The 18,498-nt window shown below is 36.8% G+C and overlaps 1 protein-coding gene across 4 annotated transcripts in view; it reads left to right on the top strand.

The window, feature by feature from the left end:
• Positions 1-18,498, top strand: part of LOC131044844 (uncharacterized) — a 201,678-nt gene that overhangs the window by 134,467 nt on the left and 48,713 nt on the right. For 3 of the 4 annotated variants that reach the window (XM_057978293.2, XM_057978296.2, XM_057978297.2), the window contains 6 exons: positions 11,467-11,531; positions 11,658-11,724; positions 11,825-11,885; positions 12,132-12,190; positions 12,332-12,412; positions 12,581-12,692. In XM_057978293.2, the coding sequence (XP_057834276.2) occupies positions 11,467-11,531; positions 11,658-11,724; positions 11,825-11,885; positions 12,132-12,190; positions 12,332-12,412; positions 12,581-12,692 (445 nt within the window). The remainder of the gene's footprint in view (positions 1-11,466; positions 11,532-11,657; positions 11,725-11,824; positions 11,886-12,131; positions 12,191-12,331; positions 12,413-12,580; positions 12,693-18,498) is intronic. The other variant, XM_057978294.2, reaches the window with a different exon arrangement.

The following is an 18,498-nucleotide window of genomic DNA, read 5'->3' as shown; positions in this document are numbered from 1 at the left end:
AGATCACGAGGAAAAAAGTTACTTAGGAGCCAATATTAAATGGAAAGCAAAAATGTTGATAGTGCAGCGAAGGACAAGTTCTCACCACGTGAGATGTGAAACAGGCAGATGGATGATACCTAAAGAGGACTGGGCAAAAAGGTTATTTCTTTTTTGCGATGCAGAAGTAGTTGAGACATAATGGCATTTTATCATGGAATGCTTAGCGTATAGCGACATCTGCATGAAATATGAAGACTTCTTGAAAATTGACAAATTAAGCACGTTATTTGAAGATGCTAGGTTGGAAAAAACAACAAATTTGTTGATTAAGATCCACCATCGAAGAACTGATCTGGAAAAGAAGCTACAGCTGCTTAACAACACTATGCTCTAGTGCTATAGTTTTTGTCTTTGTGCTGTTTGTGGGTCCCATAGGCTGCTTGGGCCTCGTGGACGTTATTAAAATCTTTCATCTCATTACATTTCAATGAAAAAGTTTAGTTTTACGTGCAAAGAAGAAGATTTACAAATGCAAATAGGCCATTCAGAGCATTTCAACATTTCATAACTTTGTATAAAGAGGAGAAAAATGCATTATTCAATTAACAGAGTAATAACCATTCATTCATTGAACACAAGAAAACAGAGTTAATCACTTTGAACAAATCCTCTTCAGAAATCAAAATCTCTTTAATAGCAACTACTACTTAATATAAATATTAAAATACTAGTAATCATGTCCTATGTTGTTTGAAGCAATTTCTTGGCAGTTACTGTTACTGATTTTTGCTACTAGGCTCAATCAGATAGAGCTGGTATGTTTTTAGATGAAAAGTAAAAGGTACATTTCAGTTCTGCTATATCATATTCATGTGCATAAAGAAAAGAACAGAAGATTGTAGTATTACATTGCATTATACAAGTGCATATGACACAGGAGAGAGTGAAAATAATTTGAAAAGAAAAAGTAATCTTTATTGACAATGTAAATGAATAATGTCTCACACAAGCCGTGAGACTAACCATTATAATGCACATGAAGAAAACATGATACATTTATAGGTGCTATGAAAAGTAAATGCATAAGTAGTGAAGGGTGACTCGTCATTGCTTGAATGACGAGTCCGGCTTGAGCTACCCTGCATCGTCTTTAGTCGTCTTGCTTGCCTTGCATCAAGCTATTGCTCCCTTGCTGTTCCACATGCCTGCATCTGGAAGTGAAATTGTTGTTAGAGCAATGGTGGGTCATCAACCACTACTTATATACGCATCTATAAACATACAATCTGATCTTTCATACATCATAACAGCTAGCTTGTCACGGATGTCCAAGAAAGTAAGAATTATCAAACACACTTATCATATGCCCGTTTTTATCTAATGTGTTTGTTATGTGCAGATGCAGGTGTGATCATGTTCATTAGATTTTAGCATGTGGGTTAAAATGTGGCTCCCACAAGGGTTGAGCCCAACATGCCATTACAGATAATTGCAAGTGCCTTAGCAGAGATACAGTGATTATAGAAGATTGCTCAGCAAAAGACAATGCAATCATATGACAGTGAGATGAAAGAAGTATTTTAGAGTATCAATAACAAATCTCAAAGCAGTCTAGTACAGAGGTCACAATGTCTGACAGCAAATAAGGGCCAGCCCTTAAGGTCAAGGAGCAATGTAGAGTGCGGTTCCAACTAAAGGTGAGAAAATATTCCCCTCAAGACATTGATTTCCAAGCTCACTATCAAACAAAATGAGCAGCTCAAGAAATGGTCCTTTAACTGTTAAAAGAGAAATAGAAAATACAGTTACAATATGATTGAGACAGAGCATTAAAAAATGAAATACAAGGTATTGTTGCAGATTTCCAGATATTCAGTCCTTTGTACACAAAACAATGAGCAGCATGATGCAACAACATATAAGAGGTTTTATCCCTGTCAAAAGACACAGTGCAGTCACAGTCACCAATAGTGATAAAGCAGCCCTAAATCATTATGATTTTGTTATGATAGGTACAGTGCAATGCAATAAGTGTAGCAGCAGACAACTGGTTGGTATTCATGAAAAAAGATTACCACAATGATAACGGGAATCTGTATTACAATTCATCTTCTGTTTTAGGGAAAATCAATGACTTGAAAATTTCAGAAATTCATTCCTGATCAGATGAAATATGGACCATTCCATGCTTCCAGAACACCAATACTGGAAAGTTCAAAGCTAATTGATCTTACAAATCACATGGGACGATGAAGGGTGAAGGCCCTAAACATACATTTGAGGAGATAAACAGCAGTACAAGTATCTGTTCTTAGAAATAAGAAAAAGTATTTTGCCATTAAAACCAGTCATGGCGGCATTCATAGCTGCAAAGTCTAAAAAATTCTCAGTCATGAAATGCACAACTGTAAAAAGGAACTCACGGCTTTAACAGAGAATATAGAACAAGCAAATGAGCAGATTTTTATAAAGCCCTAGCTAAGTCAAAGGACCCACGACGATGCTACAGGAGGAAGGAAGTCATGAGCAAAACAGTGCACATTTTCTTAACGATGCACAATGAGTCATCAATGTTCAGATTAACATTCAAAAGTAATAGTATGGAGTCAAAAATGAAACTTTTACGCTGCTAAATGAAGATAAACTGAATATAGAGAAGGGGTTCGAGGTATTTTATCCATTCACAGACAAAGACGTACCAAATGCAGCCTGTAGGTGTATATCGACCTGCAGAATATTGTTCCAAAAAAATCATCCACATTTTGAACAGAAAGTCCGCACGAAAACCACTCGGAATCAACAATCATGGCGCCTTCAACTCTCCAAAACCCCATGACGGCGTTGCAGCTTCATCTCCAACAAGAAGAAAAAGATCGAATGCCAAAGAGAAGAATGAAATGGAATAGGGTTTCATTTTACCCTAAGTATGCGACAAAGACAAGGCAAAATTTTCTTTGCCTTTGTTTCATTTTACTTTGCCTCTCACCAATACCTGTGGGTATTGTGATTCATAACCTTTTACATAATGAATATTTGCTATGGCATGTAATATAATTGAGTGATTTATAATTTATCACTTGATAAATATTTTCAATCAAGTGATAAATTATAAATTACTCAATTATATTTTTTGTATGAAGCATAATATTTTGACTTATTAATAATTCTAAATAAAAGATAAAAATATCTAATAAAGTGATAATTAATAAATCACTTTATTTGATATTTTTCTTATAAATAAAGATAAGTATTTAATAAAGTGATTTATTATTTATCACTTTATTAGATATTTTTATCAATAAATGAACTAAGACAAATGTTTATTAAAGTGAATAATAAAAGATCACTTTATTGAATATTTTTCTTATTTAAATTTATTAATAAGTCAAGGGATATTATTGCATTCATAAAAAGAGGGCCAAGTAGGTTAGAGGAAGGTTGAAAATTGTAAAAAATGAAATAATATAAATGTTTAGTAAAGTGATGATTTATAAATCACTTTATTAGAGTTTTATCTTATTCTCAGTTATTGATAAAGTCAAAGATATTTTTTGCAATGATGAAGGCTTGCAGGCCTGTCAGAGATATTTTAGGGTCATTAATAGGCATTTAAGGAGCTTTTATGGCGAAGTATGTAGGGGCTTGACTTTTTGTCCAAGTATTTTCCCTTTCAGACCTGTTTTAGGTCTTGGAAAGTGAGTTTTTTGGTTTTGCTCTCCCAAGAGGAGGTGGAGTTTTATATTCATTGTTTGCTTTTGGAAAAGCATATATACCTCCTTTAGTCTTCTTTTTAGGGGTTCTGAGTTGTTCATCTTGAGCAAACTGTAATTTCAGAGTTCTTTCTGCAGAAGTGGATGACTTTGTAACACCTTTTCAAGAGGAAGACATCATTTTAACACCTTTGAGCTGTAATAAGCAGTCCATGCCTTCCCATATTCTTTTGTGATTGTGAATCCTTAGTGTTAGTGCAGGTTTTTGTGATATTCTTTGTCCTTGAAACTGTGTTTTTAGGTGAATATCTTATGCAGGAGTATAACTATTTGCAGGTTATAAGCTATGTGAATGAAATAACAGTCTTAGGTTATGAGAAGGAGTGTTTTTCTCCTCTTAGGACTGTGATTTCTAGCCTTCTTATAAACTATTAATGCAAGGGTTATGATTTATTGGTTTGTGTAGGAGAGTATTATTGTTGTTATATTGTGTGTTATTTGTTGTGCATTCTCAAGACATCATTTGGTGCATCACCCGTTAGGTCATAGATTTAATTTAATTTTATGTTTTCCTTCTTACTCTTTTCTCAGAAAATCAATAAGTTTAGGTGATACCCGGTTATGAAGCCGGCCTTCTCCGGAGGTTCTTTCCAAGATAGGTGACCCACAAACCTGGAAAGATCCCATGTTTCTTCAGAGTACCAAGTTCTGCAACTTGGTGAGGGTGCAACTTTGGTAGATAACAGTTACAAACTGCCATCACAGCCAACTTGAAACAATATTACAAATTGCAAATAATAATGATTGACAATTTATGTGCCCTTCTTTTAACACATTACCTTGCTTGGTTCTATCAGTGGAGTCCATGTCTATAGGCTGTTTTGCTGCCTCCTCTTTGCTAAGAAGACATATCTCGCAGTTTACAACCATTTTGATCATTCATTGGTGCATCACATCGTAGTTCATGATGGTTGTTCACTTGTGTAATGCCCCCATTTTTACACCATCCTTTTCTGCTAGCGTTGGTCAATTTTTAGGGTTTCTTGGAGTTTTCCAATTTTGCAGGGAATGTGCCTATGTTCTTGGGAGCTCAATTCTCAATTTTAGTGGGTTTCAATGACGATTGCTATTTATAGTAAGTGCTTGCATGGGGCCAATCCTTTTGGGTTTTTTTGGGTTTGTTCTTTTTAGTCTTTGGAGAATACTACTATTTTTTATAAGTGCTTGTATAGCACCTATCTTTTTGGGTTTTCCTAGGTTTGTCCTATTTGTTCCCCAAAAAACATTGCTATTTATGGTAAGTGCTTGCATGGTACCAATCTTTTTAAGTTTTTTTGGGTTTGTCCTCTTTGGCTCCTAGAGAACACTACTATTTATAGTAAGTTCTTGCATGGCACCAATCTTTCTGGGTTTTTCTAGGTTTGTTCTCTTTGGTCCTCGTAGAACACTGCTATTTATAGTAAGTGGTTGCATGGCACCGACCTTTCTAGGTCTTTCTGGGTTTGTTTTCTTTGGTCTTGAGAGAACATTGCTATTAATAGCATGAGCTTATGTTGGCATTAGTTATTTTTTGACAGCTTTAGTTGGTTCAAGAAGTATTAAATTTTGAGACAGTTGATTACATTGATAATGATATCTTGGCAACTTATGGTGTTTTGAGGTTTTATTTAAATAACTTTAAAGCATTAAAGTTAAATTATCTATTTAACCTAACGCTATTTAATAAAGTGACTTTATACTTGCGCCTAGGGAGTTATTGTTGACGGGAATAAACATAACATAACATAATGATTATTCCCGTCAACATTCGGCTAACTAACTGACCGCCGTAACTCATTATTACCGACGACAACATAAACATAACATAACATAATGATTATTCCCGTCAACATCATCCCCCCCAAGAAAAGAAGTCGACTCCGACGACTTAATACAAAATAGAGATGAACGGCAGGAACTACTGACGCTAGTCGGGCCCAGATCTTATACACTTGCTGCGTCCTCGCCTGAAAACCTTTTCTGCTACCAGCCGATGCTCAAGTGCGGATTTCACCAATATTGCTTCCTTTGCCATCACAGTTCTCCTGGGCCTAACCCAAACTTGTCTGCAAAACACGTTTTTCAGTCTCAGCTTCCACCAACTGCTACTCAAATGATTCTGTCTCCCTAGCCAATTTGTCCTCAATAGCCACCCGTGCTGCTCTCTCGGCATCCAACTCCTGGGTACGCTGAACTAAGTCTCACGCGACTATTGCCTCCAACCTGGTGGTCAACTCCTCCCGAGCCCTCTGTGCATCCACCAAGGCAACCTCACGTCCAGCCGAGACATACTCCGAGTTCCTCAAAGCGTACCAGTCATGCCTGGAGGTGGCAACAATCCGTTGGCACAAATGCTAGGAGCCACCTCAAATCCTCCATCACACTCCCCAAAGGCTAAAAACTGAACTGAATAACTCCCTGGTGTCATACAACTGCACAGACTTGCAATGCCTTCCGTCAAACTCTGTTTGTTCCCAACCTCCAAATCCGTCTCCCTCTACGGCTTATGGCTTCCCTGCCAATGCTTAGCTGCACTGGGTAAACAGGAAGAATACAGAAATCGAACAATAATGCACAATGCAAATACAAAAGAAGTACCAGAATAATCTTGCCATTAATGTCAAAGGATGTTCATATTATATCTGTCGTCAATATTACATGTCCTCCAACACCCGGAGGTGGTACAATATATGACAGCCGAAGGGGTTCGACACAACCGTCGCGACTCCAACTACCTACCCGTCGGCTAACTAACTATTGATAATTAACATTACTAACTATACACTTTTCCCGATAACAGTTATAAGGTTTTAAATAATATAATGAAGTGCTTTATAGATGTGGGTGCCAACATAGGGAGACATAAGGAGTCGATAAAATTAAATTAAAAAGTTTACACAACCCTAATTAGGGCATTAAGTTGGGAGGTGTTATAAAAGGGTATTTTGGAGCTCATTTGCAACATGTTGGAAGATTATTCAGTTTATGATATTTCTTTCTAATAGAGACAACCTTGGGTGGTTCTGGAGATGGTTCATCTCAGCCATTGGAGGATGAAAACCCTCTTTTGGAAATCAATTTCGGTGGTGCAAGATATACCCTAGCTGGGATTTGTTGGAGATATCATTCAGGTATCTCATAGTGCATTCAGATTTGAGTTATCATTTTGTTTGGTTTCTTTCAATGGCAAATTTACAAGATTCAAGATATATTTTTACATCATTGGAATGGTAAGAGTGGACGCATTGCTTATTTCATTTGAAGTAGAAGTTAAATATATGTGAAGCTTTGATTGTGAGATTTTTGGAGGTTTGGGTTGTTCATTGTTACATGCCCTAGCATGGACTTGTGCTTGCCAACTTCAGTAGTTCGTGGTTTTCAGTAAGGGTTTAAGGGTCTTGGCGTGAGCTATTTGATCTGGTTTTGGATGGTTTGAATCATTATTTTGTTGGAAATCCTTCCTTGGTGCTAATGTGAAGGGAAGAAGAACAGAAAGTTGGGACGTGGGCCTACTTCATAGGCAGATTGAACATTATTTTTGCTGTGTGAATACTTTAATATCTGCTGCTCCTTGATTTTGTTGCTGGAAGCTGTTTACCCCAGTGCTGCGTGGTGGTTCTGGAATATTATCTCTGCTCTCATGGTCTGAGCATGGAGTTCCCTTGCTCCTCAGTCGCGGCTTTTGCTTGGTCAAGTGCCATTGTTTTTGCAGCTTATTTATGCTCAGGCTGAGGTCAGAAAATTTCTTGGTATTTTTCTGAAAAAAGAATTAAATGTAAATCATAGTAATCTGATTTATTCTCAAAAAAATAGTTAAGTTTGCAAATTGAATGTCTCATTGAATGCATGGTAATGAATGCATATTGAACTTAGTATTGCTTTAGTCTTGGCATCTCTTAAATCTGCAATAATAATGCCAGACCTTGCAAACAAACATTACAAACATTAAATCATCATGTAAGCAAACTGTTTGACAAAATGATAGCATGTTAAAGACCAAAGAACTTGTGGGTATTGGAAAAAATTTGTATCAGAATAGGGGTGTGTTATTACAACTTGTCCGGCACATGAATATACTATGACAGATTTCATGTTATCTTCATTGCTTTTGGATCTGCCTCATTAACTATTCTGTAGATCTCAGCCAATGTCTTCATGTATTCTTTATCAAGTTTGGTGGATTTTAAGAAGTCTTCACAGAACTTGGTAAAGAGTATATGATGATTTTACCAAGTTCTGCAAGGACCTCTTCAAATTGATAATCACAGAGATAGAACAGCAAGAGTTTACAAGTTTACTGTTATATTGTGGCATCGATGTCATTAGTTCTTTGTTTTGTTCGATAAGTGGATTTGAGTGGCATTGCTGTCTATATGCTGTCTATATGCTGGCACATGTAAGTTCTTGTCAGTTAGTGTGCCTGAGTTTAAATTGTGCCACCTGTTTGGTCTCTTTTGGAAGTTGTTGCAGATTTGTGTGCCACTTGTGTGGCTTATTTTGAAAGCGTCTGATGTATGTTACAAAGCTTCTGTAACAGTGCGTTTGCTTTCAGATGTCAGTTGGCAGTTTTGAAAGAATAATATTCTGTGCATTTTTGTCAGAGGGCAGTTATGAAAGCATTTTTCAGAATGCGTTTTGTTAGCTGCTGTGCATTCCCAGAAGGTGGTTATTCTTTCCACTTGTAACTGTTGTTTCTGACTGGGCGAATTTGGCCAGGTGAGTGATGGAAGAGACATTTTGTATATCTCTGTTGGGAAGCATTTTTCTGAGAATGATGATTAAATGCGTTGCATTTTATTTGAAGCTTTTCACCAGCTGCATATACAGAATGATAAATTGAGTGAGTTTTTTAAGGAAGACGTTTTTAACCTTCAGGCTTGCTGTGCGTTTTGTTTGCTGAAAGAAAATAATTTTGGATGTATGGCGAAGGAATAAAAAGATGGTAATCCTTTTATTGGGTATGAGAGAAATATGAAGATGTTATGAAATATGTTGAAAGCTTTTGAAGTTACAGTGGTCGTGAGATTGCAATCTTGCAATTTGTTTTTCATCTCTTGGTGTATTTCTACTATAGCTGAGTGTGGATGTGGTGTGAGTTTATCACTTCATGAAGACTTGAGAGAGTTGTAAAAATCTGAACAGATCTTAAAAGCAAAAAGTGCTGAAGCTTAAGGTGAATATGGAGGACATTTCATCTGTCATTAATCTTATCTAGGGCAGAGTTTTGGCGTGTGTGGTCATTCTTCTACTAGGCACAGCTTGTGTCTTGAACGTGGCAATGGATTCTCTCACCACTTTGGAGTGGGGATTCTTCATAATATGATCAGATTTCTAAGTTAAAATCTTTATGTGTAATGATCAATAAGTTCTTCTGTTTATTTCTCTTGTCACTGCTGAATATTGATAAATTTTTGAACCAGCGTGTAAAGGAAGTTCATTTTAGACCTGTGCATTATTTCTGCTATTTGTTAGAATTGGGTATGTGAAGCGACTGTGATTCTGTTTGAGTGTAGAGACTGGGTGATTGAAACCATATGTATCTTGTTCTCAAATGCTGGAATAGACATCATACTGAAGGTGTAATTGTAAAATAAAAGTGAAGGTGCATAACTGAGAAAATCAACAGCAACCATAAGGGCTGTATCATTTCTCAATCTGAAAAATTCATTATTGTAAAGGTTGTTTAAGGTTGGAGCCTTAGGTAGTAAGAGTGGGTGCTCTTTGATGTAACAGGGTTGGAGCCCATCTTTGATAGTGAGTACCGTGGTTTTTTACCCTGTTGGGTTTTCCACGAGATAAAAATCTGTGTCCCTGTCTCTCTAGTTACAAGCTTTTAATTTTTGTTTCAAGTTGTTAATCATGTAAAACACTGATTCACACCCCCCCCCGACCTCAGTGTTTTCTGTTTGCTTTTCATTTACCTCTTAAAAGACCTAACAAGAGCAAAGGAAACAATAAAACTCCCAGTACATATAGTGACAATGGGAGAGAGACTGAGGTTTGGAGTTAACTATTTGTTGACCAATAATAGATCTTGTAGTGCTGACTTTTGGAGAAATAAATCTAGTTCTTTGATGAGAGGACATTTGTCTAGTATCCAGTGTTAATTTGTAATGCTGGCTGGTATTATCTATCAACACATTACTGTCTGGGACATCTTGAGAAATATTAGGTTACTTGTGAGCAAGAGGAGAAACCGATCCTAAATTTCTGTCGTGAACTGGACTTGGAGGTTTCCGAGGAGCAGGGAAAGGGACAACATATATTCTCTTACCCTTACCTGTATCACTAAGCAAGATGATGAACTCATGAATCTTGAGAATGGACCAAGAGATGCACATACCAAGCAAGAGATGAAGAAAGTTGCAAAAATGTTGAAAATGGAAGATAGATATATAGGGCAAAAGAAGGAAAAATCGTAAGTGAACAAGGTTACAAGATGCAGAGAGCAACGAAAGAAAATCAAAAGTCTAAGTTGATAATGACAGGAATATTGTGCTTTTTATAATCTTGAAAGCGGTAGAAGGCAGTTGGCACAGAAAATAACAGGTAGATATGACCATTAGTTATGATTTGCAGGAATGTGGGGTATAAAGCCTCTTTTGCAGTTTAATGTGCAAAGAAGTCTGCAGAGTCTGATTTGTGAGAAATGGTGCCTCAATTTTGACAAGAAATTGGGAGTTCACTAGCTTAGTGTAGAGGATTCAAGAAAGTCTGTCTTGTCTGATTGGGAGGGGAAAGGCACAAAAAACGACACTTTCAGAATTCCACACATACTTCACACAGTTTGCAAAGGAGGCAAGAAATCCCAGAAAGTCTGACAATTTTACTTTCCTATACAAATCTGAGAAATCAGGAAAACATGCATGCCATACACATTGACCTAAAGAAGGCACAAATTTCCAATTTTTTGGGTTCCCCAAACAAAAGAAACACCTGAAAGAAAAAGTAAAAGTCTGGAAAGGCAGAGCTTGAAGCACTTTAGGCATGAAAGAGGTGCAAAAAGGTTCGATCTTCATGACAAAAAAAGGCAAGTGAGATAAATTGGGGAGTTGGGGAAATTGGGATTTGAAGCATGGGATGCCTAAGAAGCAAAAGGGCCCAGACTTTCTGATTTTTTGAAAAGACGCTGAATTTTTAAATTTTTTTTAAAAATGAAAGACTTCTAAAAGGACACTAGGGTAAACTTGGAATTTGGAACACTTCAGACTCAATTTGGTTATGAAAATTTGTGTGCTCCCAAAAGTATTTAAGGTAAAATTTTAAGATAATAGGTGCAATATTCATAAATAACAATGCCAACATGCATCTGAAAACTATTTAATATTTTTTCTTCATTATCTTCTGTCAGTGCACTGCAGTTTGGAAATTTATTAGCCAACAAATTATTTAAATTTCAGAGTCAACAGAGTAAGGTTAGGATTATAGTCGGCTCATAGTTTGCTGAATCTATGGCATGTAGTTGTACTATCTCAATGGTATGGTAAAGCTAAGAAGCCTTACGGTAACAATTTTACTGGAGTATGCATGTTTAAATAATATTTCTGTAGTTCTATCTTGATTTTACACACAAAGTGTTTGTAGGATTTTCCTTGTACTTCTTTAGCAAGTCAGTTTAATAATTTGTAACAAGCTGGTAAAAAGTCATTAGATTAACCTCAGCGAATTAGTATTGTTTTGGTTTCTTTTGATGGGAATATAAATAATGACATGCTTTTAATTTGACCAATATCAGCTAAAGATTATGACCCCATGCATTCTATTTGCTGGACCTCTGGGTGTTGGATTCGGGTGCCTCAAGTAAGTGCTGGATGGGTTACTTCAGATCACACCTACAACATTTAATAAAATTTAATATTAATCTGTTTTCCCAAGTTTTGTCTCTGACTTCTGATTTTTATCTTTTGATTGGTTAATCATTTACAGTTCTACTGGGAATTATCACATTCCCTCATTGATTCCATCACTTTCAAGCATGGCAATTATTTTTGCTGTAAGATTTTAGTCATTGGATATTTGATTGCATTGGATTCTTCTCAAAAGCCAATATTACAGACTTAATACTAATGTTATTTTGGCACTTCTAAGTACAGATTGCTATACATTTTTTAAGGTGCAAGGCCAATGCATGTGCATCACAGACTTCCTTTTCTGGTATGCAAGTTGCAACTGATCAACAAACCTGATTGATTGTTAATACGTGCAATGGTGTGGCTTGTCCAAAATTTAAACATTGATTACTAAATTTGCTCCCCCAACTTTTGTTTTCAAATTCTACTATTGTCTCTTTTTAGGTTCTACTCTATGGAAAATTTAAAACTATTTATATGAGTGCTTCACCTAGATAACAAGTCTAAGGGATGAAATTTCATAATTTATAAGCTTAGTTGCTAATTACAGGTGCCATTCTTTTAGCATCTGGGGCTTCTGTTGGAGCTTTACTACAGTGGCTAGTGCAGGTAATGCATTCTTAATGGCTCATTGTTGGTATGTCTTTTCCCGGAAAGGTTCTGCTTTCTATTTGTTAGCTCTTTCACAGATATTTTAGACATTTACTTATTTTACATTGCAGCTATATTTTTGTAACTGCAAAAACGTAGGCATATTTTCAGCGAGAAGCTGGTTTTAGTGTACTGAGGACATTATGGACAAATCCCTTTATTGATGCTGACATGCGTGAGGTTAATACTCAACAATCTCCTAGTTTTAATACTTGACATTTTGGTTGACATTTGGATTTGCATATTCAGCAAGGGAACAGTGGATTTTATGTTGGAAAGCAATATTGTGCTAAGCTCTATGTAGGTCTAATGATGTGTGTTGATCGGAGTATGTTGTTTCAATGGCAGCTTTTTGCAGTGGTACTGCCAGCAATTGTTGGATCAGGCATGTTCCAAATTGCTACATTTACAGATCTGTATTTTGCATCTTTCATTCCAGGTGCTACTGCAAGTATTTCTTGTGAGCAACTGAAACTTTTTACCATGGTGTTATATAGGAAACAGGAAAAACAAGTATTCCAGTATTTTGAATTTTCCTTTTTTCTTTCTAATTTTTTCAGTCCTCCAGTTAGTCCCTAATGTCTATGAATCGTTACTGCTATCATTCAAGGAAATAATTGAAATAAGGAAGAGTAGATCTTCTAGAAGAGAATCAACAGTTCATATTATTGACTAACCATCTTTTCATTGTACGGAGGAAGTTACTAGTTTCCATCAATTGCACTATGTCAGTTGGAGCTTGGGGTGGAGTTTGGAGTGGATTACCACTTCTTTGTTCTATGTAGTTATCATCAAATATTAAGAATTGTTTCAGTGAATAATAAAGTTCTTCCAAATCATTGCTAGATATAATTTTATTTTACCTCCATCAAAACTATTGAGAGGTCTATAACATAGTTGAACTACTCGCGACTCGGCTCGACTCGCCAAGCCCCTGGGAAAAAAACTTGGTGAAAACTCGGCAAAAACTCGGCAAATTAAAAACACGCTTAAACTTAGTAAAAACTGTATTTTTTTTGCAATTTTTAATGAGAAGATGCATCCAATGAGTCAATAAATGATAACACAAAAGAAACAAGTTGATTCTAGATATATTTAAATGCAAAGTGTCTACAAAATCGCATCCTCATGAGGAATGCTGATGGCTGGAAGCCTGAAGCAAAATAGTAAATTACTAAATAGTTTTTGTAAAAACAAAAGTAAATACATCATTACAAATTACAATTACAACTTCCTCTTCCCAGCTCTAGCAAAAACATGGGGAGAGGTAGAACTAGAGGGTCTAAATTGTCTAGTCGTATAAGTCGGCTGTGGGATTGGGCGTGACTGTGCCTCCTCGCTCGGTATGGTTGATTGAAACTCATCCTCCATCCTGGATGAAGCTGTGTCTCCACCTGCCTCTAGCACAGGCAATGAATCCTCATCCTCATCCTCATCCTCATCCTCCTCAATGTCATCCAGCCTGAAACCAAATCCACCCCCCTCCTCCATAGCCTTTCTCTCCAAATCAGTGATGTCAGTGTCGGAAAACAATGGAGGCTGCTCCTGTGATGTCCAATCACTGTAAGGATCTATATCATCCAAGTCAATTGGACCACCTTCTAGTTCCTCTACCTTCTTTACGTGCAATCGAAGATTATATTGCACATAGACAAGGTCATTGAGCCGTTTTTGCGCTAACTTGCTCCTCTTCTTCGTGTGGATTGCTTCAAACAAGCTCCAATTGCGCTCACAATTGGATGAACTGCAAGGCTGACATAAGACTCTGAGGGCAAATTTTTTGAGATGTGGGGTGTTTCCACCCCAATTTTGCCACCAAGCATCTGCAAAATAAATAAAATGGAAAAGTTAGAAAGCAAAGAGAAAAGAGAAAACATAATTTATCAATCATTTTAGTCTTTAGATCCCAAAATCCAAATGGCAAATGTTATACCTGGGGTTTGAGTAGTTCTTCCTCTCCTAGCCAGCTCTGAAGAGAATAGCTTACCCCTTCCTCCCTCATAATTTTGGAGCTCACTCACAATGAGGTCTCTCTCCTCAACATCAGGTACCATCCTCTCAATGCATGTACTAAGTCCCTCCATGACTTCTCCATTCGAATCTGAGTAAGAACCCCCGAACCTAAAACGAGGGTTGAGGAAGTACCCTGCTGCATGAATGGGTTGGTGGAGCTGATTGTTCCACCTCCTATCAACAATTTCCCAAATGGGATCAGATTTGAGCCTATCCCCCTTGTAGTAATTTTTGATAGACTCCTTGGCCCTATCCATGGCCTCATAAAGATATCCCATTGGGGTTTTATCCCCATCCACCAAGCGAAGAATTCGAACCAAGGGCTTTGACACCTACAATTGAAAAATACAAATTACAAAAAGATCAAAATTTAAATAATGAAGTTACAAATTAGTAATGAGAGACTTGAATCAAGAATAACTAAAATTTAAAAATTAAAGTTTTGAAGTAACAACCTTCACAATCTCTACAGCCCTTTGTGCAAATTGGTTGTCGAAGACTATGCATGTGACAACCTCTCCTTCAGGTTTCTTTGAATAAGGTGAGTTAAGCCATTCTCCACTCACAAACATTTGTTTCAAAGAAGTCAATGCAGCAAGAATGCTTTGCAACATCAAGAAAATTGTTGCAAACCTTGTGACACCAACTCTCACCAAATCTTTCCCTTGCGTGTGTTGTCTCATCAAATCTAGGTCCCAAGGGTGATTGTAGATATATTTGGTGATCCTCCTTGCATCTTCCACAACTGGAGTCACCCACTCAAGTTTTCCTATGTCCTCCAAAAGAAGGTCAAGGACATGTGTTGTACAAGGTGTTCAAAAAAGAGTGGGGTGCCTCTCTTGGAGGATTCTTCCTGCAAAAGAAGAATTTATTCTTAAGAAATATGTAACCAAGTAAAACAAAGCCCACAACAAATGAGAATATTGCTAATGCCTAAAGGTGATAATTCAAAAGGATTCTACCTGCTGATACATATGCTGCTGCATTATCTGTGATGATTTGCACCACATTCTCTACCCCCACCTCCATGATGACATGCTCCAACATTCCAGCCAATGTTTCTGCATTTTTCACCTTGTTGGAGGCATCAACAGATTTCAAGAACACTACATTGTCCTTGCAAGCGACCAAAAAATTGATGATGGTGCGGTTTTTGCCATCTGTCCACCCATCAGAAAGAATGGTGCAGCCATAATTTGCCCAATCAATTTTTTGATCCTCCATCACTTCTCTTGCCCTAGCAACTGCATTTGTGAGCAACCTGTAAGTGCAAAGTGAAATTAGGTCTTAGTACACAATTTTGATTTAATAAACAAGAAATCTAAAAAATAATTAAAAATGAAATCAAGTGGACTATGTAGTAATTTACTAACCTCCCACTCAAATCCCTGCGAGAAGGGGCCTTGTACCCCTTTCCTGAAACTGTCATAGCAGTGACCAAATTCAGCCAATAAGCATTCTCCGCCACATTGAATGCAATGTTGTTGAAGTACCAAAAATCAGCAACTGCAATGTCAGTTTTCTCATGTACCTCCTTATTCCATCCACTAGCCTCTAATGATGGTTGTGCTCCAGGTGTGTTTCTGGGCACAAAATAATCACCTATCGACCCTGATCATTGTGATGGAAGTGGAACAGTGCCAGGTACTCTACTAGAGGAAGCAAAAGCAATGGGCGAGCTGATGGTGGGTTTGCGGATATGTGGGCCACGCCGAAAGCCCACTATGCCCTCAAGTGCTTCTTCTTCCTCTTCAAGGTCAATAGAAACACCTTGAGATTCAGCTATGGCTGATCTCATGGCTAGCTTTGCCCTCTCCCTTTGCAATTTCTTCTCTTCCCCAGCTACAAGTAGGGCATTCATTTGTCTTTTAATTTCTTCACTGGTCCCAGGGCATGCTCTAGCATCATGCCTATCTATTCCTGCAAGGTGGTATTTGAGGCGGTTGATACAAAGTGAAAAAAAAAAATTAACATTTTAGTTAAACAATTTAGCACTAAGCAAACTATCTACATTAGTTTAAATAAATTTAGACATCATTCGAAGTTTTTTATAAAAAAAAGTAGGGTTTGAATTTTTTTTTGAAAACTAGATTCTTCAAAAAAATTGTGAAAATTCAACAAAACTTGTGTTAAATCTTGTGTAAATAACTTAGAAATGATTTAGACTACCTAGGAATCATTTGTAATCAATCTAAATGCAACAAAAAATAAACAAATTGTTTTAAAAAAAGCATAGAAAAAAAAATTTAAAAACTTACCTGGAATCTGATTTTCCCTTCAAATCCCATTCAAATCCACTTGGAATCACTCAATAATCACCCCAAATCACCTTGCAAGCCCTTCCAAGTGAGTTTCCCCCTTCTCAGCCCAAAACAATATTGGAAAACAAAAAATGAAAGCATTTTTAAGCCGTTTTCGGCTGATAAGGAAACGCGGGTGAGTTTTTGGTTAAAACTCGCCGAGTTTTCCTGGCAAGTAGAAGTCATTACTACTCGCCAGGTCCAAAAACTCGGCGAGTTTTTGTCACTCGCCGAGTTTTCGGCGAGTGTGTCATCTATGGTCTATAATACCTTGGTGACAATTTCACTCTCTGAATGAGCATTCAACTATTTGTATTCATCTAGTGATTGATAGCTTTTCTTTATAGTCTATATTTAATATGGCATGATATCGAGCTCTCTCCAACATTCTTTCATATTTACATAGTTCCTTTAACATTTGATTTCATGTAGAGTTTTTCCATTGAAATTCTTGATATATCCATTTCTGAAAGAAAATGATTATATATCCTCTCATTTTTCCAAGTTTTTTTTTTGCTGAATAATAATCTTTCATATGACAGTGTCATTTTACAAGTTTTTTTTTCCAATTCTAATCCATAATCCAATCACAAATCCATACCATAATGCAAAACCCTAGCTAATCGAATCCAAATCAAGCCTAATCCAAAATCCTAGGCAATCTTAATCAATCCCTCTATACTTGCCCTAATCCTAAATCAACCATCCTCTAATCCAATCCCCCAAATGAAAACTGAATCAAAGATCAAGACCCAAAGATTAACTATCCAATCCTAATTGTGCTTGGTTCAGACCTTAGCCAACCTTTAAGTTAACAATTCAAAATCAAATCTGAATCAGATTTGCCTAGGAACTTTGCCTATCCTAAGTATAGAAAAATCAATCAAACCAAATCCTCCTAATGTCTTGATCCTTCATCCTTCATCCACTTCAACCCAATCAACCCTATCCACCTATAATACAATCCTTCGAATCCCAAAATCCAAACCTATCCAAAATTTGAGCTTTCACAAATCACACCCCAAACCATTTGATATCAAAATTGTTGGTGTGAAAGGGGTATTGTACCTAGTTAGTTCATTACCTAGGTCTTCTTCACACATGTTACTTAAGTTTACTGAGGGTACACATAAGTCCTAGGAATCTTTCCAGAAGTCGTAGTTGTCATGCGATCTTATCTTATCACATTTACTTCATGTTTCCTAGGTCATTTAGTATTTATGTTAGTTGTCTCAAGTCATAAGACACATCATAATCTTATGCAATCCTATGTTCACCTTGGCCTATATAACCAAGGGGTCCTTTTTGTAATCCATTGTAATCTATCATTTGCATCCTTTGATAGAATAGCATTATTCTTTCATAGTTGTTCTCTCTCGTGCTTTCATGAAGTGCCTAGATCTTGGGTGGCTATAATCTTCACCCAATCTTGCATGGTATAGAGCGTTCTAAGAAAGCGAAGACTAAGTGTGGATATTGCAAGAAATCAAGGCATGATGTACACCAATGTTATTCAAAAAAAATTGATTATTTGAAGCATCTTATTAAGAAGAACCAAATCAGTATGTCTTCAACAATGACAAGGGGCTCATCTTCTTCTTCTTCTACAAAGTTTGAGAGACATAAGGGGCAAGCACTTGTTGCAGTTGCAAATTATGAATCATATGCGTGGATACTTCATTCATAAGCCTCACATCATATGGCCTTATCACGGAATATGTTTTCTTCATTTGAGTCTTGTTCATCACCAAACATCTTGATGGCGAACAACACATATATGTGTGTTTTTGGGAAGTAATCTATTGACATGGACGACGGAGCATTCAATGATGTTCTTTGTGTGCCTTCATAGTGAACCAATATCCTTTCTATCTATCATATCACACATGGTGGAGTAAAAAAGACTCTTGAATTCACACCAAATTCCTCATCTTTCAAGATTTGCATAGCAAA

Source organism: Cryptomeria japonica, chromosome 1 (assembly GCF_030272615.1).
Source record: "Cryptomeria japonica chromosome 1, Sugi_1.0, whole genome shotgun sequence".
Lineage (NCBI taxonomy): Eukaryota > Viridiplantae > Streptophyta > Pinopsida > Cupressales > Cupressaceae > Cryptomeria > Cryptomeria japonica.
The sequence above is the reverse complement of the archived record's forward strand: the minus strand, read 5'-3'. Positions and strand labels throughout refer to the sequence as shown.